We start from the raw sequence: 27,618 nt of genomic DNA on the forward strand, positions 1-27,618 counted from the left end.
CCTCAGTGTCCTAAGCCCGATCTTTATCAGTTCAGTAGAACATTTTTTGCTTATCCCTGACCCCTAGTGGAACTACTTAATTATCACACAAAAAAAGTTGATTCAATTAATGGTAAAGATATAATGTTATTTTTTGAAAGACCTGATTTTAACATGAGTGTTAAAGTTACTGCAAAATCCCTATTTTTACATGAAAATGGCCAATTAGCCTTTTTCTCATACCTCAAAAATGGATGCAATGCAGCAGCACAAGCATGTCCTCAGCAGCAACAATCATGTACAATAATGAGGCACAGTAGAGATCCGGTGGAGAGAACGATAGTGCTAACCTTAGCATAGGTTGCAAACACTTGTCTTTTTAGCTGAGGAATTAGACCATGAAGTTGGTCTGAGGTAATTAGCCACATAGTTTCTTCAGAGTTCCATTAACATGTACGTCTCCATTTGTTTTGATCTGCCCTCAAGTCACAGAATGACTTGTGAGGGATGTCCTGGCTGCCTGCCACAGATTGAACTCATTATAGTATGTATACAGGGCAGGCTATGCACTGTGGCAGAAAATGGAGGGGAGACCGCACACAGATTTATGGCGAGATGCTGACCGCATCTTAGCTGCACACAAGGCGAGCAGGGCCTATATCTTCAGAGAGATACAATCCTGTTCATCTGAAGGGCAAAAAGCACTCATGGTAGGCAAATTGTTCTTCTGCACAATGTTGACCACAGAAGCACAGGTGTCAATATAAATATATAAGAGTTTAACATTTTAAATGGGTTTTGGACCTTTACCATATAGAGGACGCACACACACACACACACACACACACACACACACACACACACACACACACACACACACACACACACACACACACACACACACACACACACACACACACACACAAACACAAACACATACACACAAGTTGCACAAATGTGTTAGTGCGGTGCTAAAACTGCCCTTTCGAGGTCCTCCATCATTCCCGACCTAACAGAGAGTTACATGATTCATTTTCAAAAGGTCATATTATTATTATATTATTTTCCTCTTCCTACATTCTTCTTTCTTTGTTTCTCCATGTATTTATTTATGTATTATACCTATCCCTACGATTGCTTATTTTTATATTTGTGTATTTTGTTTATTTGGTTGTTTTTTTTGTTTTCAAGATGCCTGGTGCAAACACTCTGTCAAACATATGCACCTGTAAACTTGTCAGTTGTTTTCCTAGTCAAGTAATGGGTAACACATTCACAGGCTTTAACTTTTATCTTTGCCTGAATATACCTGAATTTGTACACAAGAACCATTGGTGCAGTCCTCCATTGCACTGTAGTCCTGAAGAAGACTCAGTGTCGTGCCATGCCATTAGGTTTGAAGCCCTGTCCTCCGCTTCTCTATCTGTGGTGCATCTAACCTCAGTGATGATGACATGCATAAGACCCTCGACCCCCTCACAAAACCATGTACGCTTAGAGGCTACACAGCCACTGCTCTCTAGACAGCCTCTTGTTTACTTTAATGTTCAGTTTGCCGGTTTTTTTTATTACTTTTTTTTATCTGAATCCTGTAGAGGGACTTCATCTGAAGGTTCAAGCCAAAGCAACCAGTTCAGAAACTGTACAACAATATAAACCAGAGGTTTAGCATGTAAAGGCATTTCTGTCCGTCTGTAATTTCTATGTTTGTTTATTGATGGAGGCAGACAACATCACTGAACACCAAGGTGCACTGCGAAAGAGCATGAGCTATTAAAGACCCCACAGTGCCTGTGTAATCGTCTCCGGGCACTTTGTGAGTGTGGGGAAGTGAGGGGCTTTTGCCAGGGATGGAGAGGAAGATGAGGACATAATTAGAAAAAAAAAAAAAAACATGGCTGTTTGTTTGACTCAATATCTGCTCGGTATGTGTGTGCACATGACCTGGCATGTGTGAGTGTACATGAACTGTTGTGCTGTGTGTGTGTGTGTGTGTGCGTGTGTGTGTGCGTCTGCGCGCGTATGTAGTCATGTCTAGTATGACTAAGGGTATTTAACAGTATTTGAAGTGTTCAGATCTGTCCTCTTGTTTGTATGACTCCAACCCTGGTTGCTGCTCTGGGCTCTCGTGGCCCCCCCTCGACCCCCCCTTGCCACTCGTGTGTGAGGTCAGGTAAACTCTGATGCAAAGATCTGTCTGTCTATCTATCTATCTATCTATCTATCTACTACTGCAACTACTAGGTTACTCTAGAGTTTCAATGGGGTTCAAGCTGGGAAATCTGGAAATCCTCAGGTGACAATATGCTCTTCTCAAATGCCACATATAAGCATTCCAATACCCAAATCTCAGATCTGACTGACCCAATGTGGTCAGTGCAGCCTATAGTCCCCCTGGTTCCTGGGGTCTGGTTCTCCTCATACTGACCTCCAGGTTTTTTTTTATTTTTATTTTTTATCTCAAGCACTCCACCACAGGGAGTATTAGGAGACTGAAAGAAGTTTAAAACTACCAAAAGAGGCCAGTTGGTCCAAAAGAGGCCAGTTGGTCCAAACCAGCAGTCAGGACCAGGGTGTTTAAGTAATGGACATAGTGGTTGTTCCAAACACCTCCCGCCATCGTTCCGTACTGGTTCTTCTATACCACCACTGGATCTCCAGCTCTCCCTGGGTTTTTTGTTTTTTTGTGAGACTCACTGTATCGCTGTTGTTTGCTGACATACTGTCTAGCCTATCTTCCTGGGTTAGTCACAGCTTTTTTCGGTTTCCTTTATTCATATTCGAAGAGGCAGAGTGGGTGAGTTGCCTCGACTGTCAGGTAGCTCAGCATGGTGCATTCACACTCTAATGCATCCATGATTACTGAGGAGAGTTGGGGGAAGAGAGAGTGAGAGAGAGAGAGAGAGAGATCTCCTAACAGGTGCAAATACACTGTGATTTCTTCCTTTTGCGCATTTCATACTCACAGCACCGTAGCCACTCTCTCTATGAATTGCCACAAGGTGGCCCATTCATGATCTGTGCTAATTGGTCTACTTGCCATCTGTAATGCTCACCAGTCCTTACAGAGTCCAAGCAGTGTTTTATTATTGCACAGTAGAGGACATTCAAACCCAAACACACATGGCCATGATACGCAGATACTGTAAGTGAGGTGATAAGGCGATCTGCTCATGCCTACCTTACACTTCCTGTGGTGCCTTGTCCCTTGTGGGTGCTTCAGTTCAGCCATGGAAGGCAGTATAGCAAACAACACCTGTGCCAGTGTTTCTTATGATCAGACTCTGTCTCCATCTTATATACCAGTACTGTAATTAAGAAGATTATCAAACCTTGTGCAGGGAATGTTTTCTGTGTAAGAAAACATAACTGTGCTAAAGTGAAGCTAATAAGGGTGGGCAGAATAAGTCAATTACATGTGTCAATCAAAACAAGGCAATACTACAAATTGATTTGAATGTTGGGTTTCACAAACCCCTTCTCTGTTTGGGGAAGGACTGTAACAAAAGGGTCCCAATTTGAATTGCATTTGGACACTGGATTTGAAAGGGAATTAGAATGTTCACCATCTCATTTGGGTTTGTTTGAATACAAGTCGGCTGCTGAGATGAAGTTTAGCAATTTATTTGATGATTGTTAATGTACTTCTGTCTATGCCTTCCTCTGTCTTGCAAGATGAATGAACTGTAGTGCCAACTTGTTAACCTTTTACTGTCTGTCGTTTGTCTTGTGAACAAAACGTCTGGCCAAATGGAATTATGCCTGCAAAAAAAAGAGGAGAAAAAAATGAAAAAAAGTGAGTGGGATACAAACAAAAAGTGGGGGGATGGTAAGTGTAGACAAGGTGCTTATTGTATTGAATACATCCACCAGTTTCCACAAGCCTTGACTCATTCAGTGACTGTTCTTCAAACAGCCCCTATTTCCTCACCTTGCTCCTAGCATGCCCAGAGAGAGTATATGGTGATTAGCCTACCCCCAAACACGTTTGCATGTTAGCTTTCTTGCGTGCTGTCTCACCCATTCCCTTGACACGAATCACCGTAAAGCAACTCACTCAAAGCATTTTCTTTTTCTTATATTTTTCTTTCGTTTTTTGGGGGTGGGGAGTAAACAATCTGTGCCAGATTCAGATCCAGAGCCAAATTATTCAATTTCAAACAAAAAAAAGGAGAACAAAGGTGCATTTTTTTTTTTTCTTTTGCCATTTTTCTAAATGGTCTTGTTTCATTTACCTGGTGCTTATACAAACACATTCAAAAGGTGCTACAACACATGATGTGGAACCGCAGGACCCATGTTGTGGCTCCTTGCAGCCCACATGCCATCTCTAGGACCTGCCCTGTGGACCTAACAGGCACCCCCCCCCCCCCCCCCCAGGAAGAACAAGCACCTCAGTATACCGTTTACAGCAAAACTCCGATCTCACAAATATGGTGCCATTTTTCATTTGAATATGTGTTCAGTATCTGTCTTTTTATTTGTTTTGTTTTCTTTTGTTTGTTTGTATTCAGTCTTCATACACATTTCTCTTGTGAGAGAAATGAAAGCCTAATTTTGCTTCAGAGGCATTTTTTTTCTTTCAAGAATTTTAAAAAAAAATGTAAAAGGTGATTGCGGTGTTGTATATTACTGTCATCTCTTTGTCCAAAACCTGTGTGTATTACTTTTGTTATTGTTACTGTAAAATTGGCTGTAATTTTTCTTTTGGAAAAAAAAGAGGAAAAGATATAATGGATATTATATTTAAAATCAAATGACTATGGTTGTCAGAATTATTGCTGCTGATTTTTAAAAAATTAATTCAGCTGGTTTGATGACTAGATTGTCAGATTGTTATTTATTCAACTCCGCTTACCTGGGATAACCTATTTCACAAAGTTTGGACAAAATATTTTGGTTCCACAGTCTGAACCATTAACACAGGAACATTTAATATGGTGTTGGAAAGAGCTCATGAAGTTTCAAAAATTTGTGGTGTCAAATATAGACAAAGGTCATTGAAACTCTATAATTTAGAAACTGATGTCCAGTATTGTATAAACTCTTATTTTTTGATCAACATTGAAAATGTTAATAACATGGTGCTAATGTTTGTTTGTTTTTTCTTTCTTTTTTATACGTTGGTGGTTTTTAGATTACAAAAGTATTATTATGCTGAAAAAAAATATATATATATATAATGTCAAGCCTTATTGTAGATCAATATTTCAGACTGTTCATCCCTTAAGAAAAGGAAATAAATATAGTATTTCAAAGTACATCGAAATGTACCTGAAATTGTATGCTGTGACCTACTCACATGCACAGATCTCCCCACAACAGAACAGAGGATGCAGATGTTTATGTACAGATGTGTTTGTGAATGTATAATGATACAATAGATAGAGATTTCCCAGAGTAATACATTGTTGTTTAATAAAGAGCTATTATTATTATTATTATTATTATTATTATTATTATTATTATTCACCTTTTAAAGAGCTTGGGGCAATCTCTCATTACGCATATGCTAGCATTAGGTCTTAGGCCTGAAAGATTTGTGAATGGGCATAAGCCTTCCAGTGGCATAATGTAGCCTACAAGGCAAATGGAAACGTAAGAACAACGGAACCAATAGACGACAGCAACAGGTGTATGCCTGCTCCCAGATCAGAGTCAGATAAGAAAGAGGGAAGGCCTGCAAATTGAGTTGCTTCTTTTCATATTGCTGTGAAAGTAGCTGGTTTGACAATTTAATTCGCGTTTCACATGTTTCCACGGAACAATTATTATTCATGTTAGACTAATCTAGAGTTAAAATGTTTATCCCAGTAGTCAGCATAGATTTAGAAGTAAAACAGTATCCTAACGTTACAGATATGCTGCCTTTTTCCTCTGATTTGCAATGCATGCTGGGCAGTAGTTCTACGCCCAAAATGGCGGCAGTATTGAAAAGTTTTATGTTGTTTTTGTCCCAGTTTGTAATCCAGTTTTAGGATGACTGGAGTTATTTCTAAACAAAATTGGTCTCAAATGTACCTTTTTGCTTAAGTAGTTTATGCAGTAGTATAGAAGAGATTTTTTTCTGACGAGCCTGGACTACAAAATCAAACCATTTTCAACCGGGGGATGCCTAAGCTCTAGTTTACATTGGGAAAGTGCCACCATTTGTGGCTGAAGCAGGCAAACTGATGTCATCAAGCCGGGAGACCGCATCCGATTTCTCAGCTCTATAAGCATGAAGAGCATTCGCATATAGACATGGAGGATGATGTTAAGAAAGTAAAAAAGGTAAGTGTAACCTCAGTCAAAGACTCGCGCTGTTCCGAAGCTGGCTGCCCATGACCAGGCACTGAACAGCTGCTTTTGCTATGCTAGCTAGGATAGCAAACGTGCTTTATCAGCTACCTTCCACGAAAGCAAAAGTCCAGCTGCAGCTTGCGGTGATGGTTGTATGGTGCAAATAATCAAATTGACATACATATGTTTTGTCCGGTAAACTAGATCACAGAGTATAAACTTCACTCCTCGCAGATATCCATAAATACCCAACCAGTGCAGTGTAGATCATAGCTCGGCTAATAAATTAGCAAGTCAGGATAACTGTCACAGGTCATGAACAGTTGGTAACATTAGCACTACCTTCAGTCTCGCACGTTTGTCACGTTTCTATCTTAACATTACGATTTTTTTCATTTACATTGTTTTATACCATATCCTACCGCAACAACAACATCCTTTAACGGGTCATATAATACGGTTAACATGTCGGTGAAGTTTTCAACAGTATTAAGACGACACAAAATCAAAAGCAGTGTCCTGGTTCAAGAGTCAGTTTCGAGATAAACACGATGTAGGTTCCTCAGGAAGGGAGGTGCTCTCACTGGAATAATTGCACCTCGTTGTCTGTGGATCTCTGCTTCCTGAACTGACTTTCTTATTGTTTAGAAATAATGATGTCAGATATTTCTACACTTGTCAGAATGTTTTCCACAAATCATGAATCGTCATTCTCTCCTAGTTGGCCTATAAGTGCAGGCTGGCAGACACATTCTTGCCATTCTGGTAATCTCCAATCACGGCAGCCCCACAATTGCTGCCCAGTTTCTTTCCTATCAGAAGCGCACAGAGATGGGAGAATAGAAGGCTGGGTTTTCCCTGCACCGGGCGGACAGGATATGACGGCTCTCCGTCTGCCTACACAGCTCGAGCTAGGGATCCGATATGTAGTGTTCTGGAAGTCGCCTTCAGTCTGTGAAAAGACTCCTTTAGCAGAAAGGGCGGGCAAGCTCAACAACAACAGCAGCAGCCAGCCGCAACAACAGCCGTGGCCAACCATCAACAGCTGTGGCCTTTGGACAGCTGAAAACTATTCAAGGACATGCATTCAACCCAGCAGGACTGCCTAGGTTTTGATAGTTGTCTATTTTTACACACTTCTCTGCCACAGAAAGGGCCAAATGCAAATGTGCCATTTTAAGGAAAACTGCCTTACAGGTTAGGCTAGTTAATATAAAAACTACAGCTTTTTGATTAAATATGAACTTGCCACAACTGTTGGTTTGTGTTAATCTACCAGATGGTTCTTTGATTATATCAGTGGAGTTCAGAGAAAAGTTACGCCCCCTTTAATTCTGGCCTCTTTTGAACGTGTGGTTCCTCCTGTGAACAGGTTTATTGTCTAGTTCCCTCTAGCCCTGTTCACCAGTGTTTGAAGACTGAGATAATAAACAACATGAGCCACTGTAGGGCATACTCAAAGAGTTGTGTTTGAACTGTTGAACATCTCCCTGCTCATCCAGTGATAGATACTCAATATCCACTAGGTGGAGCCATTGTGGTGCAGAGGTACCAAACGTGCAGTCAAGCGTCATTACAGTGCATGAAAATGCACTGTTCTGTTATCCGAAGTCTTCTTATTATTATTACAGTGCATGAAAATGCACTGTTCTGTCAAAGATAATTAATGCATAATCAACCATCTTTGGTTCTGTTATCCAATTTCTTCTTCTTCTTCTTCTTCTTCTTCCTCTTCCTCCCAAATTTCTGCGTGTAATTCAGCTTCAACCTTTTAACGTAGAAACTTCGTTCAAACTTTGTAACGTAGGTCTTGAAAATGACACTTGGGGAACACTTTTGTAAACTTTATACTTTTTGAGATATTAATAAAAAACAAGCTTATTTTTCCCCATAGACTTTGCATTGGTACTATGACATCACAATGGGCTAATTAACTTGATTTGCACCTGTATCAACTTCCAGCTGCTCAACTAGGCCCCATCAAAAAGTCAGTTAAACTGATTGCACCTGTATCAACTGCTTTCTGCTCAACTAGGCCAACTCTCTCTGTGTATCTCCATTCTACAAGGATATAAGGCACATTCCATCCAACTTTCTATCCATTCATCCTCTTCCAACCATTCGCTCATCCACCCATTAAACTATCCCTCCATTAAACAATCTGCCTATCAACATCCATTCAACTCTCTATCAACATCCATTACACTATCTACATTTAACTTTTAAACTATATACTCTGTCTCAGGCTTTAAGCATAAAATCTGGCTCGCTTAAGATACAGATCCTGTTCAACTATTTCCTCTGCCCACAACTGTTTCAAAATAAATGTCCTCACTACAATAATTCACTATTAAATGATGTAACTATTTAAACTACTCAACTAACTGTTCAGCCATTTCAACTGTCAGTTGTAATCAACTATGACTCCTGCCAACTGTTCCTCCAAATAAAAGTTTGTTTTGCATTTTATGTTAATATACATGTTTTGCATTTTCTTGCACTGGTAATTTCCTTGAAATTACATTTTCTAGTTAAAATTAGTTGTCCTGAACCAGACAGGTTGGGAATGTATGCTCTTTGGAGTTAATCAGGACCAAAGTTCCCCTCACTCTTACTTTGCACTGTGTTGGTGTCTGCTAGGCCTATTTGTATTCATTTGATGGTAATAGCCCTGTTAAGAAGCCTGTTTTTGTTTGTGACTGTCATCTGTATTAATAATACCATTTGCAGGGCAAATATGATTATTACCTATTTTTGGGTCTATTATTAACTGTAACTGATCCCCTTATAAGACCACACGTCAGAGAAAAGCACAGCTCTTTTATGATGTGGATTGGGAACTATCATCTCTGCTATCTCTAGTGAAGGCCTATTTCATTTATGATTGAAAAACAAACAGGGGGTCATCTGCAGACTTGTGTTCTCATTAGGGCTGCAACAATCAATCGAGTAGTTGTCAACTATTAGCCTAATTGACAGCTATTTTGGTAATCGGTGCCAATTTTTAAGGAAATTACCGTAAAATTCTCTGATTGCAGTTTCTTAAACGTTGCCTAAATATTTTCAGCTTTCCTTACTCGTCTATGCCAGTGAGCTGAATAGCTTTAGCGTGTGGACAAAACAAGGCGTTCGAGGACGTGTTCTTGGCCTTTGGGAAACACTGAATTCAAAAATATTTTTACCATTTTCTGACAATCAAACAGCTAATCAATTAATCAAGAAAGTAATTGACAGATTAATCAGCTATAAAAAAAAAAGAATCACTAGTTTCAGCCTTAGTTGTTATGTTACCTACATGTGTCCTGTTGATATGGCCATGGCTGCAGGAGAGGTTGCTAAATAATTGAATTGGATGCAGCTTGAGACCCAACCGTGTGTGTGTGAGTGAGAAGGGGGTATCATGTGTCTATCCAGACAGGTCACCTAAAACCAGGTGAGCCAGTATGGACTGCCGTGCCAGAACTCCTGTTTCAGTTTGATTCTGTTTTGAATCCCACACCTTAGGGGAAAAACAGTTATCTTGTTGATGCCTCCACTCAATCTTCTAGATATAGCCTTAATTCCAGAGAGTGTTTAGGCCTGTGTGAAGATGATGTTCCTCTCCCTCTTGATTGTTCAAACATCATGTGTCTCTCTCCATGTCTCTTGACTTGTTCAACTAGAACCCTTCCATTTGTCTTTTGTGAGTGGTCTTAGCTACATTTTTTCCAGATTAGAATTCTACAGGCTCTAGGCTAGATCGTTTAGCCTGCTCTCAAATCTCAAATCCATCAGAGAATCTCTGTGTTAAATGCATGTAGGTGAAACCTGTTTCATTTTGGTGACAGTATGACTCTCTGATTATCTCTGAATAGACTGGTAGGCTTGCCAATGTTTGCATTAGGCAATGACTCCTTAGTTCCTGCACCCCTCGTGTACAGACAATGGGCAAATGTTTTGTCGTTCTATAGTGATATTGAGTGAATGACTGCTGAAGAAAGTTGCATTGGCCGATAAGTTAAATACTCTAGTTTAGCCTAGGCTAACTCTTCAGTTGGAGCATTTTGGAGCATTACAAGAAGTCGCAAATTATAAGTAGTCACGTAGTTTCATCACAGGAAGTTGTGGTTGGTGTCCTTCCTGACAAACTGACTGTCACAGTTGGGTGGAAGTGGGTGTATATTTGAGGTGTATATTTGAGTGTGTGTCTGTGTGATGTTGTTTTATGTTTTTGTTGTTTTGTGGGGGGGGGGGGGCGTGGGTTGTCTCTTGCTTGTCTTAATGGGAGGGTACCCATATCAAAGCTAATCAGGGCTCAGGTTACCTGCTAGGAAGAGAGAGAAATAGAGAAGAGAGAGAGAGAGAGATCAGCCACACTGAAGACTGTTGTGCGGATGTACCCATCTTTGTCACTGCTCCCGTTCTGAGAATCAGACCTTTCTGGGGGAAGCTTCAATGGATTACGAGGTACGTAGGACAGCCAGGCATGCAACTGGTTCCCCTTTTTTAGCTCTTTGTGTAAAATAATTAGCTTTGTCATTTCCGAATGAGGACCATCTGGCATTGAAGTCATTAGGACAATGTGTTTTTGTTTGGTCCTTGTGACTACATGGGCCTGAAAGTGTGTCAGAAATAAGAAATTCAAAGACTCAGAAGGAAAATACAGTGTGCCTTTTTCCTTTTTTTTTATATTTATTCTGAGCCAAGGTTAGTGGTCAGCTAAAAGCCACAGACAAAACAGGCCATTTTTTCCATCGATGTTCATATCATTACTCTCTGTTTAACATTCATGACTCCTATTTAACAAAAAAAACTCCAGTTAATGCAGTCCTTAGACTTTAATGGTGTTTTCTTTGACCAAGGCAAATGAGAGTTGGATTTTGGGTAACAAGGTCAGTTGTAACATGCTGCCCAGTCTTTGGGGCTGGAGTTGAGGCTGTTCATTGGTAGAAGGGGGTCACTTGCGCTTCAGCCTGGGTGGTGCTCACAGAACAGGACGCAGAAGTCAAAAAGGGAGATCCTAGGTCTAACAAGAGCCAAGGAGCAGGACCGGAGCACTCGATGCTTAACGTGATTTTTATTAGTGCAAACTGACTAACGTTTCGACGCCCATGCGTTGTCTTCAGAGTCCGAAGAAGACGCATGGGCGTCGAAACGTTAGTCAGTTTGCACAGTTTGTGCTGAAGATGCTTAAAACAGAGATGGAAGTAAGGGGAGTGTTAGCATGCAGAGCCGCTTTGCTGTGACCACAGGTATAGTGATCTAGTGGCAGTGCTGCTGGTGGGGGGTGCTCAGGTCAGGTCACCATGGTTGCAGTATCCACGACGGCAACGGTTGTAGTCTGAAAGCAGCCAATGTTGTTTATACACAATTATTTCTTTTTTTGTTGTTGTTTTTCAAGACTCATGATGGTGAAGATTCTGTCGTACTTGGGCACCAAAACATAGTTAAAATAGGATCAAACAGTCACACAGTATAATAAAGTATTGTGTTGTAGCTATTGTAGCAGACAAATAATAATGTGAGGGCCTCACGTTGCTATTCATCCAAAATGGGATGACTGATCAAAGCTACCGAGTAGCACCCGTAATTCTCTTCAATCTTTTGATCTCGCCACCATTTCCTGTGTACTTGTTACTTTTGAAACTGCCACAGTGATGGAAACGCACAACCAAACTACGTCCAACAAAACAATGTTTTGTTTTTCTTTTCTGTCCATCCCCCTCTTCTCTTTCTCTTCTATATTTTCTCTTTCTCTCTGTCTCTCCCTCCTCAGCCTGGTCGCCCGTCTCCATTCAAGCGTGTCTTCCTGAAGGGGGAGAAAGGGAGGGACAAAAAGGCCCAGGAGAAGTCGTCGGAGCGGCGGGCCCTGCACACCTTCTCCCTGTCTCTACCCGACCACCGCATCGACCCTGACATCCTGCTCAATGATTACATTGAGAAAGAAGTCAAGGTAAGAGCTCCGATTGTCCCAGCTTAACTGTTTTTAAGTGACACCAAAATAGCTCTCATGACCTGAAACCTTCAAAAATTTGACGCTGTTCATCTAAGTCTCTGTCAGAATTAAAGGTTCAGTCCACGATTCTGGGCACAGGGTCCTGGAGTGGTGAAAATTAGTGTAGAATTTTCCCATCATGCATTCCTGTCTGTAGATATCAGGCAGGTTACTGCTGTACCCATAACTGGAATGTTACAGTTTCACAACCATCCTTCCTGTTTTAATGGGAATACTGTTATTAGGAAATCATATATGGTCATTATTCTTCTAGTTTTTATATGGCAATATTCACAATGTGGCGTTATTATGATTTATGGTGTGTTAATATGCAAAAAGTTGCCCATGTGCATTATTTGCAGAGCTGTCCACACTGTTTTTTTTATTATTATTATTATTATTATTATTATTATTATTGAACGCAACTATTCAGATCTATTACGGTATGGTGTTAACTTTGTATAACTGTCTACATAATTGAGAGGATTTTTTTATAATGTTGTTTCATATTGTATATCACAATTTCTCCACAGCATATTGAGACTAGAGTTGTTTTAGCCAGATCACCCAGCTCTATGTTGAGCGAGAATGATAGATAGTGTGATGTATTTTTAAACACGCTTTATATGTGTTTTTTTGTTTTTTTTTACTACAGTATCTGGGGCAGCTGACGTCGGTCCCTGGGTATCTGAATCCTTCCAGTCGCACAGACGTGCTGCAGCTCATAGACAATGCCAGGGTGAGTATCTTACACATGTACAGTACTTCCTCCCATCTGGCAGACACCTTCATCCCAAGAGACTTCTCGCTAAGGTAGAGGGCAAGGCAAGCAGATGGTTGATTATGCAGAAAGCATTGAACGCAACATCAAAGCCATGACTGGAAGTTATTTGAAGATGTGGAAGGTGATGGGGAAGTCTTGAGATGTCATGACGATCTCAAGACTATTACTCATACCTTTTTTCACAAATTTTGTCTATACTCCTTCTCTGTGTCGACCTTCTTAATTTCTTTCACACTTTCTTTCATTGTTAATCAAATCAAATCACATCAAATCAAATGATGCTTTAGTGGAATTAATGAATAAAGTCATTGTGGCCAAAGCTACTGGTGCGATAACTGTTCCCTCTTCCCCCTTCTCCTCCAATTCTTCTCTCCATCCAGAAGTCGCACCAGTTGGCAGGCCATCTGACTTCTGAACAGGATGCGGTGGTGAGCCTGTCTGCGTACAACGTGAAGCTGATGCGGCGTGATGGAGAGGACATCATCCTGCGCGTGCCCATCCACGACATCGCTGCCGTCTCCTACATCAGGGACGACTCCCTGCACCTTGTGGTGCTCAAGACTGGTACAGTCTCATTCATTTGCTCTCTCTCTCTCTCTCTCTCTCTATCCATCCATCCATCCATCCATCCCTATCTCTATCTCTATCTCTATCTCTATCTCTATCTCTATCTCTATCTCTATCTCTCGCTCTCTCTCCAGCATGGGTTCCCAAACTCCATCAATGTGGGCCTCCCCTCCGAAAACAGTGACACCTCCACGCCCCTTCCGCCCCTTCCGCGCCTCCCCTCAAATCATTTGGCGCCCCCCAGGGGAGGCGCGCCTCACAGTTTGGGAACCTCTGCTCTACAGCTTTGCGCAAAATAAAAACTATATTTGTCGAAGTTCGACAAAGCAAAATTGCAAATGGTCGGTCATGCGATGCGATTAAACATCTTCTTTTTATCTTCGCGCAATAGTCATTTCAGATAAATGTGACAATGGACAAAATCTGATACGTTTTGACAGTTTATCTTCAAAGGCATCCACCAAAAACTGGTATCGGATCGCCCCCTATTACCAACAGCCCCGTGTTTCCGTCCTCTTACGTGTATGTGCCACTTACTATTAATTTCTATATAAACCAAGACGGCGGATTCCTAAAGAAACGCAAGCAACCACACCATAAGTGTATCTAAATTAGCTATGTACCAAAAATTACCATTTTACCGTGACTCAAAGAGCTATAAACAGTCTTGCAAGGCTGCGTGTACAAATCCGCTTGGAGCTCCAGTGGAATTTTGAGGTAGCGACGAGATTTCTCAGTCTAACAGTTCATGTGCCGTTGAAAGGGTGGAAGTAGACGACCTACCAGGCCAGCACTAACCTCCGAACGCGGTAAACAAAATCGGATATTTCAGGCAGTAAAAGCCCCGGTAAGAACCAAACCAGATTTGGTTCAAATCTACACACCTATGGCTACTGAAAAATGTAAGGTTCATTTATCAAATGTTATTTTGAAGTATTAAAAAACATTGTTGTTTTAGAATTTTCGGACAAAATGGGTGATAAATGGAGGTTTTACGATAGTTAAATTGAAGCGGTCAGAGTGTAAAGGGAAGGAAAAATGTTGGCAGTTAAACCCTTTATACTTGGCAGCGACAACGTGTGAAGGATGGCATAGTCCACATTTAACTTTATAAATGCTGTCATAAAGGTGTCATTGCTTAGAGTATGCTTGCACCGATGTCCTCACCTCGAACCAACTTTGATAATAATCCGGTCTCACGAAAGGCGCCACCCTTTTGAATGCAGTTAACATGAATGTAATGTGACACACCCGGCTTCACACAGGAGGAGTTATTAACTCCGCTCTCAAGCTATGCAGACAGCTATGTTCAAACACTGATGTGGAGCAACTTGAGTCACCCATACACTCAAGATTAAATACACAAGTTGTACAAGTGACTTTTCCTGACATGAGCATATATTTGAAACCTGAATTGGTGACGGTGATGGTTACTGTGATGTGTAGCGGTTCTTCAGCCCTTTCCTCGATAAAGGAAATGTGTCAGTTCATGATAAACCTTTCCACTTTTTTAACAGACTTTCTTTGTCTTTGTTTACTGTCTTCTCTCTCTCTCTCTCTCTCTCTCTCTCTCTCTCTCTCTCTCTCTCTCTCTCTCTCTCTCTCTCTCTCTCTCTCTCTCTCTCTCTCTCTCGCTCTCGCTCTCTCTGAATTTCTGGCATGTAGAAATTGTCTGTATACAATTCCCGAGTCGAAATGTAATAATGGCTGAATTCCCTAAAAATATTGTGCGTTCTGTGTATCTTTCATCCTCTCTTTTAGGTACTGTATAGGATATTTGTATGCCTCCGAGCTGGCGATAGCCGTAGCCGGAGGCATTATGTTTTTGGGTTGTCCGTCCGGATCTCGTCAGCTTGATATCTCGAGCGCCTCAAGGCACGTGCCTCAAATATGGTACGAATGTTCAATTGAACTCAAAGATGTACTAATTCGATTTTGGACATCGGAGTTTAAAGTCACTATGACCACATGTATGTCCCATTCTCGTGAAGGCGATATCTCAATAATGCCCAGAGGCACGTTCTTCCTTAGGCTAAAAGATCAACTGGTTCGATTCCTTTCAACTCTATAATCTATGTACTACATGCCTCGCCACACAAATTCATGTCTGTGCGGAGGTATACCGACAGAGGTATTCCAGATTATTATATAAAAATATAAACAAATGTGTGTTAATCTGTATTTGGTGTGTGTTCGTGTGTGTGTGTGTGTGTGTGTAGCCCAGGACGCTGGCAGTTCCCCCTGTCCCAGCACGTGCCCGGAGCTGTCCAAGTCCCCCACGCTGAGTTCGCTGTCGGAGAGCGGGGCTGTACTGGTGGAAGCCTGCTCACTGCTTGTACTCGCCGTAGACAACAAGGTGAGCAGCCCCCCCCGCCCACACACACACACACACACACACAAAAGCCAACAAGGTGAGCAGGCCCACATGCGCGTGCGCAGACACACACACACCCTGATATTAGCATTTACTTTTCTCTCCAGCAGACAGTCTGTAAGAAATGTATTTCCACAGCTCCACTGCAAGCTCATAACAGCATGAAGGTCATGTCATATGGAGCATATGTACCCGTTCAGACATTAATCTCAACTATGGTGTACTCTGAGTATGTAAATGTCAGACTCCTCAAAAGAGTGCCAGGGGGTTTGCATACAGTGAGGACATGATAACATCCGAAATGATATAATCTTTTCATCCATCCTCTGAACCTTGCTCAGATTAAACTCATCTTGTACAACACAAGGCAAGGGAAGGCCAGTGTATTTATATATATCACATCCATAACGCCAACACAATACCATGGTATTTAGTTGCCGTTATGGACGTGACAGTTTTGCGTGGAATTGCCCATGTATTTATATGGCATGTTGACTGAAGTCCTGTACACAGTGCTGCCGCTCCCACTACGCGCATCACACACTGTGCCTAGGGCACCAAAGGACACAGAGGACACCGACATTTAGCCATTTAGTAGCTTCACTGCAAACTGTGTTTCACTATTCCATTAATATGATGTTTACAATGTCATATTGCACCAACGCCACGTTACATGCAAGGATGATACTTTTTTGGTCCTTTCTATCTCCACCACGTAGCAGATCTAACTTTACTTGCTCCACTTAATTGGGAATGCGTGCGCAGGACAGGAGCATGCAGGAGAGAGAGTGGCAGATTCCAACTGGCTTGTCATTGTGTATCTTCTTTTTAATATAAGACACGTTTAAAAGGAAATCATGAAGGCAACAAAGACGAGGCTATAGGAGTTTGCGAGGTTATCCGGTTCCCACTATTGACCTTTTTAAATTCAGATTGGTGAGAGGGCTCTTTAACATGCGCTGCAATCAATGTGATTTGGAACGTAGACAAGAATATAAAGACTAGCGTACTACTTTGCCTTTGTAGAATGGAATTGGTGAGTCTTCAATCATTTGTTTTCCAAGCATTTACATGAAACACAACATGATATGCCGAGCCAACTGAAAGGCATTCCATTCAGATAGCTAGGTGGCTACCAGCCTCACAATTCACTTTGAATTGTGGCACCACAAAGCAAATCCGCTCAGGGCACCGAAATGGCCAACAGCGGCCCTGCCTGTACAGTGACTGATGGTGACATGACGCAGAGTTGTGAAAGTCCAGCTTCTGGTGACATGTCCTAAACATGACTATGAATCCTTAGTTATCTGCAGTTCTCTATGAAAACAGAGCCATGAGAGAACTGAGAATTGTAACCAGACTGATTCAAAGCTCAAAGTGGGATTAGTTGTAGATGGACTGAAACTTTCTAAATGGGAAGCTAGTTACTCGCACAGCGAATGCAGACAGAAATAAAATACTTGACTAGTCACTGTAGCCATTTACTGCTAATTTGTGGATTCAGTGCATTCATATTTTTAAATATTTGTTTAACCTTCTCATGTTCTCTTGGGCTAAAATCCATTTTGGCCCTGAGTAAACCTTTGAGTACTTTCCACTACTTTGCTGCTTTTTCTGTATAAACACTGGTTTAACATTTGGCGCTCACACCTTATATACTGAAGTGTGGGAAGCCACCCTGATGGCACATGTTTGTGTATTTATTTATGAAAATAGAAACGTCTATATAACTGCTTTGAACATTTCTGATCATGATCAGCTATTGTACATGTTTTAGAACATTCTAACATGTTTAACAAGATTCCGTCCCGTAACAATTCAAGGTTCTAAAATTCGATGTTGAATTCACTGAACCCAGATATTCTTCAGAGCGTTCATTTTCCAACATTCCTGTCACACCGGTGTAACGGTACACCTTTACCTTTACCAAGGGGCCAGAAAGACGTGAAGCAGTTGCAAACAGATGCAAATTAGCTGTGTAGTTGTTTATGCATTTTAGCTGACACTTTTATCCGAAGCAACTTACAGATACCAATTGCAGGGGTAAGTCTCCCTGGAGCAACTCGGGATTAAGTGCCTTGCTCAAGGGCACAACGATGGCAGTTGGGAATTAAACCCACAACTTTTGTGGATACTGCATGCTAGCCGAGCTCCTTAGCCACTACTCTACCATCGCCCTAACTGCGTAGCTAACTCTGGTTCAATGTGGTTTGGTTTTATGTGGCCCCTGTTAAATGAAACTAATAAACTCAACTCCACTCTGCTACACTGGTGTTCCTGTTGCAGGCAGCTGCTGAAGAATTGTGCCTGCTCCTCAGTCAGGTCTTCCAGATTGTCTACACCGAGTCCACCATTGACTTCCTGGACAGGGCCATCTTTGACGGAGCAACCACTCCCACCCGACACCATTCCCTCTACAGCGGTGAGGGGCATACTGAGACGGGTCTCGGAAATGTACTGACCGGACACTATAGAGAGAGTGCTTTATGGAGACCCTCCACAGCCCCTGATTTAAATGACTGAAAGATTGCAAAGTCAAGCCGGAAACAAGCAAAGTTCAATTCAGTGAACTTTAGTTTTCCGTTAGGTGCCTAACATGCATCAGTGTGTGTCCAGTTCATACAGCATGCTCATACAACATGGCACACACCTCATGGAGCCAATTAGCCACACACAAACTAAAGCTATGGTGTGGGGTGGGTGTTTGGATGCATTGCGCTGTTTCAACTATGTTTTGCTTAGGATGTTGCTCTTGGTATTAAATGAACAAAATTATTTTGTGAAGTTTAGCTTTAGATATTTTTTGCTCATTGCCTGACTTTGCATGTAGTCATGTAGATTATGTCAATATAATGTTTATATTTTCCTTTGCAGAGCATTGATTCATTTCATTTACTTATTTATAAGGACAGTGCACATTCATTAACATATCTGTAAATGTGCCAGTGTTAGCACATGTTAGCCAGCCGGCTAATTTTCAACTGTAGTCCTTTGCCAAGATGTTATGAGAACCATCAATTGACTTGGTCAGTTGATTGACAATGTAGTTTATAAACCATAATAATACCATCATACTGTGTGTGTCAGATGACCGCTGTGCTCTGTGTGAAAGAGTATTAGTAGCAATAGTAGTGGTGGTAGTAGTAGTTTTATTGCCATAATGTGATTTTCTAATTTGGTTTCTCACTGTTTGAATTAGATGATTCTGGAAAGGATGTCAAGGAGGCCTTCGAGGCAGAAGCCAGTACCTTGTAAGTTTGATTCTTCCTGTTCTTCAATGGGCTATGTGATGATTCATTCGAGTCGTTCCTCTACTGACGCACATGTCCCTTGTCCAATACAAGTTCATTTCAGAGTTCTCTGGAGGCGGGCGGACACTCACCATGCCCCTCCCCATCCTCTACGCCGGCGTCGCCACAGACCAAAACGGCCAGTGACAGCGAGCTTAGCACCACCGCCACAGAGCTCCTTCAAGACTACATGACTACGGTGTGTGTGTGTGTGTGTGTGTTTGCATTCATAGTCTAGTGCATTCAGACCTCATAATGTATTTGTGAGTTTTGGTGTCCAGTCCATCTACACTTTATGATTCCTGTCCTGAGTACCTAACCACCATAGCTGCAGAGCAAGCACGTTCATACTGTGATCGACAATCATACACTCTTCAAACGAATGTCTTGCAGACAACACAGACTGTGTACACTCTTGAAACAAATAACAAAAGCAATGTGTTGGAAACTACACAAACTGTGTTGTCCCTATCTGCTGATTCTGATTCTGAGATGTGTTAAAAACAGCGCAAGTTGTGTTTTCAACACATTCATTTTAAGAGCGTACAAATGAATGCGTGTCCTCGTATTTTTTGTTTCTGGATGAGGAGGACAATCGTACACCCAGGGTTTCCACGATCATGGAAAATCTGTAAAAGTCATAGAATTGTAGAATCCCATTTTCCAGGCCTGGAGAAATCGGTGTGCACAACAAGAATCACAGTATTAACAGACCAGCTAGGCCTCTGATGATGTTCAATATAGCCTACATGAATAAACATTTTAATTAATATTTAATATTTCATAAATAAATTAGGTAAATCTCATGCCAAACCCAATTTACCAAAGGCTATGTAAGGGCATTAGAGATCTATGAAGGCTAAGAAAAACTGAGTGTCCTGAGTAGGCTATTATGTGCAAATAGTATAGAGAGTCTAGAGTAGGCATATGATCTACACAGAATTGATCAAATTAAAAAGTTGAACACAGGTAAGCACTTCTGCATAATTTCATCGAGTGCTCAAATGTATGCACTGTTTTTGACCATTTCTGAACTGAATAAATATTCCACCTGTTTGTGCATAGTTAAAATTCTAAAGCGCAAAATAGTTACAGCACAAATATCTCCATAAATATAAATAAGTGAAGTTTAATTTCTTCTCAAAGTGCGCCAGATTGATAACCTGACTCTCGGCAGATGAATTTCGTTCCGCCTAGCTCCACTCACATCCATCTGGGATCGGTTCCGTTAAGAGTGATTTCGGCACCAGATTGTATGGTAGAGCCAATCAGGATGCAGGGCGGGAGTTTCATAGATGTGACGTAGCGTAGAAGCGACTGTGAGACTGTTCTCAGCGTCACGGGTTGGCTTCGATGTGAGTGGTTGAAGTAGCACGTCAATAGATGACGGACAAGTGGCTTATCCAATCATATGCAAGGATTTTTTGATAAGGCCCAGCCTTCTGAAGCACCACTCCAATGGATTGATCCCAGATGGATGAGTGGAGCTAGGCGGAACGAGAGTCAGGTTACCAGATTGATGCATTTAAACGTATACTTGTACTTAATATACTTCCAGGAAGCATGCCCCAGACCCCCCCTAGATGTGCTCCAGTGTAGTTTTAGGTCTAGTGACTCCCAATAACATCAACTCACTGATTTTAATCACTTCCTTCATAGACATAGAATGGTGGGGGAGGAAACACATTTTATTCAGTGTTGTCATCTTTCATACACTGCATAAACTGCTTATCTCATAAAATCTGACAAAGTGTTATTAACAGGTTTCCCACGGGTCATGGAATTTCTGGAATATCATGGAATTTTAGAAAGTCTATTACATGGAAAGTCTGGAAATTTTTGGGGCAAAGTCATGGAATATCAGGGAATTTTGTTGTAGCAGTTTAAATTTACTTGCCAAATACATTAATACAGATATATTTCCCAGCAGAATTGTTGTATATCTGGTTATTAGCTGTTTGAGTAGTTGTAGTTAGCCTAACTTTGTTTATGCCCATTTATTCATCTCCCACAAAAAAGTAAAATATTCTTGAACACTCTGCAGCTGCTCTAAAATCTTTGGTCGGTAATTGTACCATTCATTATATAGTAGGTCATAGTGTTGCACGGTGTATCGATACTAAAAAGGTATCACGATGCCTTCACGCAAAAAACGATACGATTTCAGACGTTTTTAGAATCGATACTTTCGATTCGATACTGCTCCTTGCACGCATCTAGGCAAGTGGGCGTGTCAAGCAGGCAGCTCTGAGTGAGTGAGTGCGCAGCCAACGTCAGCATAGTTCTTTGCCGACAGTTCTAGGCCTTGTGGATAAAACAAAAGGTGCAGTGAAATCTGCAACTATTTCGGATACATCGCGAATAGTGAAGGCAAGCCATCAGGTACACAGAGGCCCGTTTGTAAAATATGTTCACGCCAGAATAACATTACCATAACTTGTAAACGATCTATTTCATGTTCGGTCAGTACTACTGGTAATATTTGTCATGGAATGTAGACCGCTAAGTAAAGCCCACAGCATACCACCAAAGCCAGCGTGTTGAGTCCTAATAATAACAGCGGCTTATTCTTACAGTACGTGGGAACAAATCATGTTATCAAAGAAATAGACATGTAGGAATACACACAGATATATTGCAACAGGTAATGGTGTAGGCCTACGAAGACCTGAGTGGTTGGAACGTCGTACTTGTACACTGGGCGCAAAGAAGACTATCCTCACATTTTCCCCTTTGCAACTGTCAAAGAAATCCCATGAACACGGGAAGGCCTAGGGTAGCCTATACTGTACATCAGATGGCCTAAAGATTAGGCCTCTGCATAGCATTCAGTGATTTGCATGCAGTAATTTTAACACTGACCTTGATCTAGCCTAGTTTGGCTATTTAAAGCTACTTTATTGCCAAAACACAACACAATGTAAATGAACTATAACAAACAATAAAGGACTTAATCACACAATGTAGGCCTACTATTTTACTGACTATAAAAAAATAATAATTATGTAGGAAGTTTAGAAGTTTAGAACCCAGAATTGACCTGCACACCGAATTCAACACAAATGACTCCATACACTTGGAGGAGGTATGAGTCCTTTCTTCTCCAGATATCTTAGGATTTCGCCGTAGTATCGTTTTAGTATCGAGCATCGTGATATTTATGGCAGGTATCGTATCGAAGTCATAATTTTGGTATCGTGACAACACTAGTAGGTCATGGAATTTTTGTTTTTTTGTCAGGAAAAAGTCATGGATTTTTACATTTGACTGGGATATTTGAGTACATTTGAGTGGGAACCCTGTATTAATCTTATATCAAGATCAAAAAATCTAGTTGGTATTGTTTTCAGAGTAAAGAGCCTTACCTAGGGCTTTCTTGTAAAATCATTTGACTTCATTTAAGAAAAGTTTGATTTCTTAAGACGTCTCATCCTGAAAACAAGCAAATTTGTCTGCCAGTGCGTTAAGCAAATTTGTCCTAAAAACAAGCAAATTTGTCTACCAGTGCATCGAATATATGTCTTGATAAGACTCTTTAAAAAAGTCAATCTTTTTAAATTAAGTCAAAATGATCTTTCATGAGACTGCTAGGTTAATCTATATAAACAATACCAAATAGATTTTTTGATTTTACTTTAAGATTAGTAACACTTGACTAGAATTTTTTGCAGTTTAATTGGCCCCGACCTGTGGCGTACAGTAAGCAATTTTGTATTTCATTCAAGGTCATTGAAAAGTCATGGAAAGGTTTTGACATTTTTGTCAGTGAAAATGGGTGAGAACCCTGTGCACCAAATTCAGTTCCAATCCTATGCTGTCTTCCTCATAGTCCTCTCAATGCCTCTTCTGATGCCACTCCAATCCCTTTCTCTCCTGCAGCTGAGGACGAAGCTCTCCTCACAGGAGATCCAGCAGTTTGCCACTTTGCTGCACGAGTATCGCAACGGCGCCTCGATCCATGAGTTCTGCATTAACCTCAGGCAGCTGTACGGAGACAGCAGAAAGTTCCTCCTTCTTGGTATGCACAACTTCCTGCTGACACAGGATTTTTTTTGATTGTTTTTGGTCATATCCATATCAACATAATCTGTTGAGGAAGTTATGATTTTTTTTCTTCATTGTGATTCTAAAAACACCACAAATCTGGGTCAGTCTCCATTCAGAAGTCTTGTCAGACATTGTCATAAATCTGTCTCTAGTGCAGAATACAACACAAGCTAATCACCACTGGTCACAGATCAGTTTCTGAGTCTGTCTTATCATAGATTTCCTTGGCATGTTACTGGAGTCACTGGTCTCGGAACAGCCATTATGGGCTTTTAACCATCGGAGTGTGGTCAGGCATAGGCCGCATTTGGGCAGGAAACATGTGCATTCCCAGACCTTGCGGCTGGCTGTTCCATTATCCCATCATTTCTGAGAGCTCTTAGTTTTAACCACACAGATTTAATAGATGACCGCCTTTTCCTGACTAAATTACCAAATGGGCTGGTTTTTATTTTGGTTTCTTTAACCAGCCAAGCATCAGGGGAGGCAAAGTTAAAAATCTTTCGAGGCAGAGACCAAATTTGGATACGATGTAGGTACCCTCGTCTCATCCAACTAAACCAGCTCTCTGATCTCTGTTCTCAATTCTCAGAGCAGGATTATGCAGCCAGAAGAGCTCGAGGCCCAGTCAGCAATATCACTTTGTTGCCTTTACTGAAAATAAATGTTACAAAATCATTTAAATGCTTAGCAGCGCCCTCATGTGTCGATTGTAGGGATTACACCACAATGTGTCCAACTTGTAATCCTTCAAATGGTTATTGCTCAAAGAGCAAACGCGTGTATCTGAAAATGCTCTGTATCATTTTCTTTCCGGGGCGTTTGGTTTTACTTGTGTATTTGTATTAGTGGTGAAATGACCACTGATGAAGTAGCTTTCATGACCGAGCATTTTACTTGGTTCATTATGGTCTGGACACCATCCAGTAAAGTGTTTTGTGGTTAGTTACCCAGGAAATTTCCCACTGTTAAAAGAGGTCACTTGAAGTGGATGGATACCACTGGGAACCAACACTCATCTCTCCAAGTGCTCATGTATACTGCTTTACCTTAAAACCAGGCCACTGAACTGGCCGAGTTATGAACTCTGGTTATTTCCGTGATAAGATCAGCGACCACACCTTAGCTCTGTCTCTGCCAGCTCTGAGAGCTGTAGTTTATTATTATATTTAACTTACTTTCTTTATCACTTTCTTTTTCTGTCTCTCTTTTATTCTCTCGCTCTCTTTCTGTCTGTCTGCCTGTCTTTATTTATATATATATATATATATATATTTATATATATATATGTGTGTGTGTGTGTGTGTGTGTGTGTGTGTGTGTTTTATATATATATATATTTATATATTTCCATCTCTGTCTCAGGCCTGCGTCCGTTCATCCCCGAGAAGGACAGCCAGCACTTTGAGAACTTCCTGGAGACCATCGGTGTGAAGGACGGCCGCGGCATCATCACCGACAGCTTCGGACGATACCGCCGCACGGCCAGCTCGGCCTCCGACTCCACCACCAACGGCAACGGGGCCGCGGGCGGCTCAGACGAGGGGCCAGTGCCCTCTGAGGGCGACGAGTGGGACCGCATGATCTCAGACATCAGCAACGACATCGAGGCGCTCGGCTGTCATATGGACCAGGACGGGACGGGGCCCTAAAGGAACGTTCCGGAAAGGGAACAACGGGACCACAGGGGGTGGGTAATACACACAAACACACACACACACTGGGTGGCAGTAACCCTACAAGCTTTACTGACCCAGTGATCGTGTGCCCCACCCCCTCCAACCTCTGTCCAATCACAACCATGCTGGAGCTCGTACTGTGTGGTGGAGATGCTGTCCTGTGGCAGGTTGGTCTTGGCTGGCTCGCCAGGTTTTTGTTGTTGTTGTTAAGCTCAGGCCACCACACACAGCATCTCTACCGAATTTGCTGTCATTCAAATTGGATGACCCCCATGTCTGTTGAAGAACCTTGTCTACTATAGTGAGGATGGCCCTTACAACTCCTCACTTATTGGCAGTATCTGCTAGCGGGCCAGGACCTTGTTTTCCTTTTTTACCTTTTTACCCTCAAGAAGTCAAAACCTTTTCTGTAGCCATGTAACACAGTGTTATGAATGAAGTTGTAATGTGATTTTTATTGTTCATTTCACAGTGTAGCTATGTTAGTGAGGAAGAAAAAAGTTTATTTTTATCCATTTTATTTTGTATTTTAACCGTGTGTATTTTGCTTTTATTTTTTGTTTTAACATTATGTTTGAAGGGAAACTCAAGGTTAACAATCAAGGGTCTATTTTAGGATGATTAGGACTAGGAGTATAAACATTTGAAACCAAAATAACATCTATCACTGTAGTTTTGAGTAAGACCAGAATATACATTTACAACTGAATAGCATATAGCATTACCATGGGATAACCAATCCAGAGTTCTCGCGAGAGCACAATGGAATTGTCTCTGCGAGACACTCTGGCAATGAGCAATGATGCACGTTACTTTTACCCCTTGCATCCCGTGGAACCAATCAAATCGGCGTATCTGATATAGGAGGGCCAGAGACGAGCTAAACTGATGACGACAGCGCTGCAACATTGGAAGTCAGTTAACATTGATCGTAATGTTATCCATTTGCGACGAAGTCCGGAATTATTCAGAGTAAACATTGGTCTTGTGTTATCCAATTACGTGCAGTGAGATTTTCAAATGCATGCTTGGTGCCGCCCCTCGAGTTGGGCCATTACATTGTTCGTGGTCAGACCCTTAATCTTTCTAGATTATCAGGGTCTGGATTTTCCAAGCTAAAATAGCATGGCTTTTGGGGGCATCTTTGCTACATCGCTTTGCTAGCGATTATGGGGCGTCTTTCAACTGATACAGGGGGAAAAAATGCCTCTGCACACAATTAAATAGACCTATCCAATCAAAGCTATGTAATATGTTAATCCTGTAGGGAGAACAGCCAAAAACATCCTTCTTGACAACAATGCCTTAATCGCTGTTTTCTGTTCATTTTTTTGCATGTTTGCATTTTGCATTTTCAAGTTATTGCACTGTTAATATCTTGTACCAAAGACTCAATAGAGACATCTAAATGTCTAGCTTCTCTAGCGACAGCATTTTTGTTGTAAACAAAATAAACTGATTGGCGCAAACGGCTCTGGTGCGGGTACAGAGGCTTCTCAATGGAGCAACTCCAGACCAAATTTCCCGAACTCAGTTTTTGTTGGTGAGGTACATTCGGGCTGGCTTCCAGGCTAATGCTATGTGCTATTCAGTTATAAATGCATATTACGGACTTAATCAGAACTGCACCAATGGATGTCATTTTGGTCCCAAATAAACAATTTACACTCGGTATCACCCACAAGTAGAGAGGTTGTTGTCAGGCCATAGGTTCCCTTTAACTTGGCGGTCAGAGCCGTGTGTAAGTTGTGTGTTGTTACATGACAAATACTGAGGTAGCCCAGTCATTTAGAACATTTGAGGAGAGTGACAAGGCCATTTTTTCTGGCTGACTGAAACGGCAAAGTTGCTTTTTACCTTTTGTTTTTGCTAAAGTGATGATCCACAATTGGCAATATTCAGCTATCACATTGTGCTTTCAAGGACTTTGATTACTTGACATTGTGCCTTTTTTTTAGTAACCCATGGGTTGCATCATTTGATGTGAAAATCACTCTGTAACCTGTACAGAATGTATGTGATGGTAATAAATATCTCTTGCAGTAATACGACAAAGTCTTGTCTCTCTCTTACTCATTGTTGGTGTGAAACCAGGAAATCTTAAAGGCATAATCTGATTCTAATCTATTCCAGTTGCTCCTTGCTATTTCCAAGCTGTCCGTATAGTGGATATGCTTAAAACTCTGTGTATACAGTCCAGGCCTCTCTAATTTTATATTTTAGGTCTACAATGATGTGTGTGGAGTTTCTTTTAGGCGCATCTGGCCTGTTAACATCGGCCCATGGACAAAAGATGCAAAATACCCATTTTGGCTTATTCTGGCACATTTACATTTCTATGTTCATTAATGTGCACTGTCCATGTCTAAATAAACCTTAAATAAATAAACTATGGGACAGAAACAGACATAAACAAATCCAGCCAATCAACACGTGACGGGGGGTGATTTGATTTAGCCTGGCTATCGCCAAACCAGTCTGGGAACTAGACATTTTTCTCGTATTTGAAACGTGGTTTACGAATGCCCAGAGACGTTTATTGGGCGCTACGAATGTGTCTGTAAGTAGCTCATAACGGCTTCGGTGTGTCATCGTCTTGCTGCCCTCCCTCTGTTCTGTGATTGGTTTCTTCGTTGAGGTGA

General features: G+C 41.4%; 1 protein-coding gene across 2 annotated transcripts; it reads left to right on the top strand.

Annotated features, from left to right (window-relative positions):
• The first annotated feature begins 5,869 nt into the window (after positions 1-5,869).
• On the top strand, positions 5,870-27,022 carry ccm2 (CCM2 scaffold protein). 2 transcript variants are annotated; one of them, XM_076273388.1, is made up of 10 exons: positions 5,870-6,252; positions 12,017-12,193; positions 12,891-12,974; positions 13,400-13,583; positions 15,806-15,942; positions 18,247-18,382; positions 19,160-19,211; positions 19,305-19,449; positions 23,130-23,268; positions 24,663-27,022. In XM_076273388.1, exons 1-10 carry the CDS (start codon positions 6,223-6,225, stop codon positions 24,947-24,949), a joined length of 1,371 nt encoding a protein of 456 aa, XP_076129503.1. In that variant the 5' UTR covers positions 5,870-6,222; the 3' UTR covers positions 24,950-27,022. The 2 variants fall into 2 exon arrangements, with proteins under 2 accessions (XP_076129503.1, XP_076129504.1); XM_076273389.1 differs by lacking the exon at positions 5,870-6,252 and adding an exon at positions 10,500-10,707.
• Positions 27,023-27,618: the final 596 nt, after the last annotated feature.

This window comes from Alosa pseudoharengus, unplaced genomic scaffold, assembly GCF_046254945.1.
Source record: "Alosa pseudoharengus isolate Yale_2024_CS ecotype anadromous, Long Island Sound unplaced genomic scaffold, YU_APseudo_1.1 YU_APseudo_1.1_scf_7, whole genome shotgun sequence".
NCBI lineage: Eukaryota > Metazoa > Chordata > Actinopteri > Clupeiformes > Clupeidae > Alosa > Alosa pseudoharengus.

Excerpts from the sequence above, each read along its gene's own strand:
- ccm2 (XM_076273388.1), top strand. The coding sequence starts at position 6,223 with ATGGAGGATGATGTTAAGAAAGTAAAAAAG. Across the intron at positions 13,584-15,805 it reads CCTTGTGGTGCTCAAGACTG|CCCAGGACGCTGGCAGTTCC; the intron begins GTACAGTCTCAT and ends GTGTGTGTGTAG. Across the intron at positions 19,450-23,129 it reads TTCAAGACTACATGACTACG|CTGAGGACGAAGCTCTCCTC; the intron begins GTGTGTGTGTGT and ends TCTCTCCTGCAG.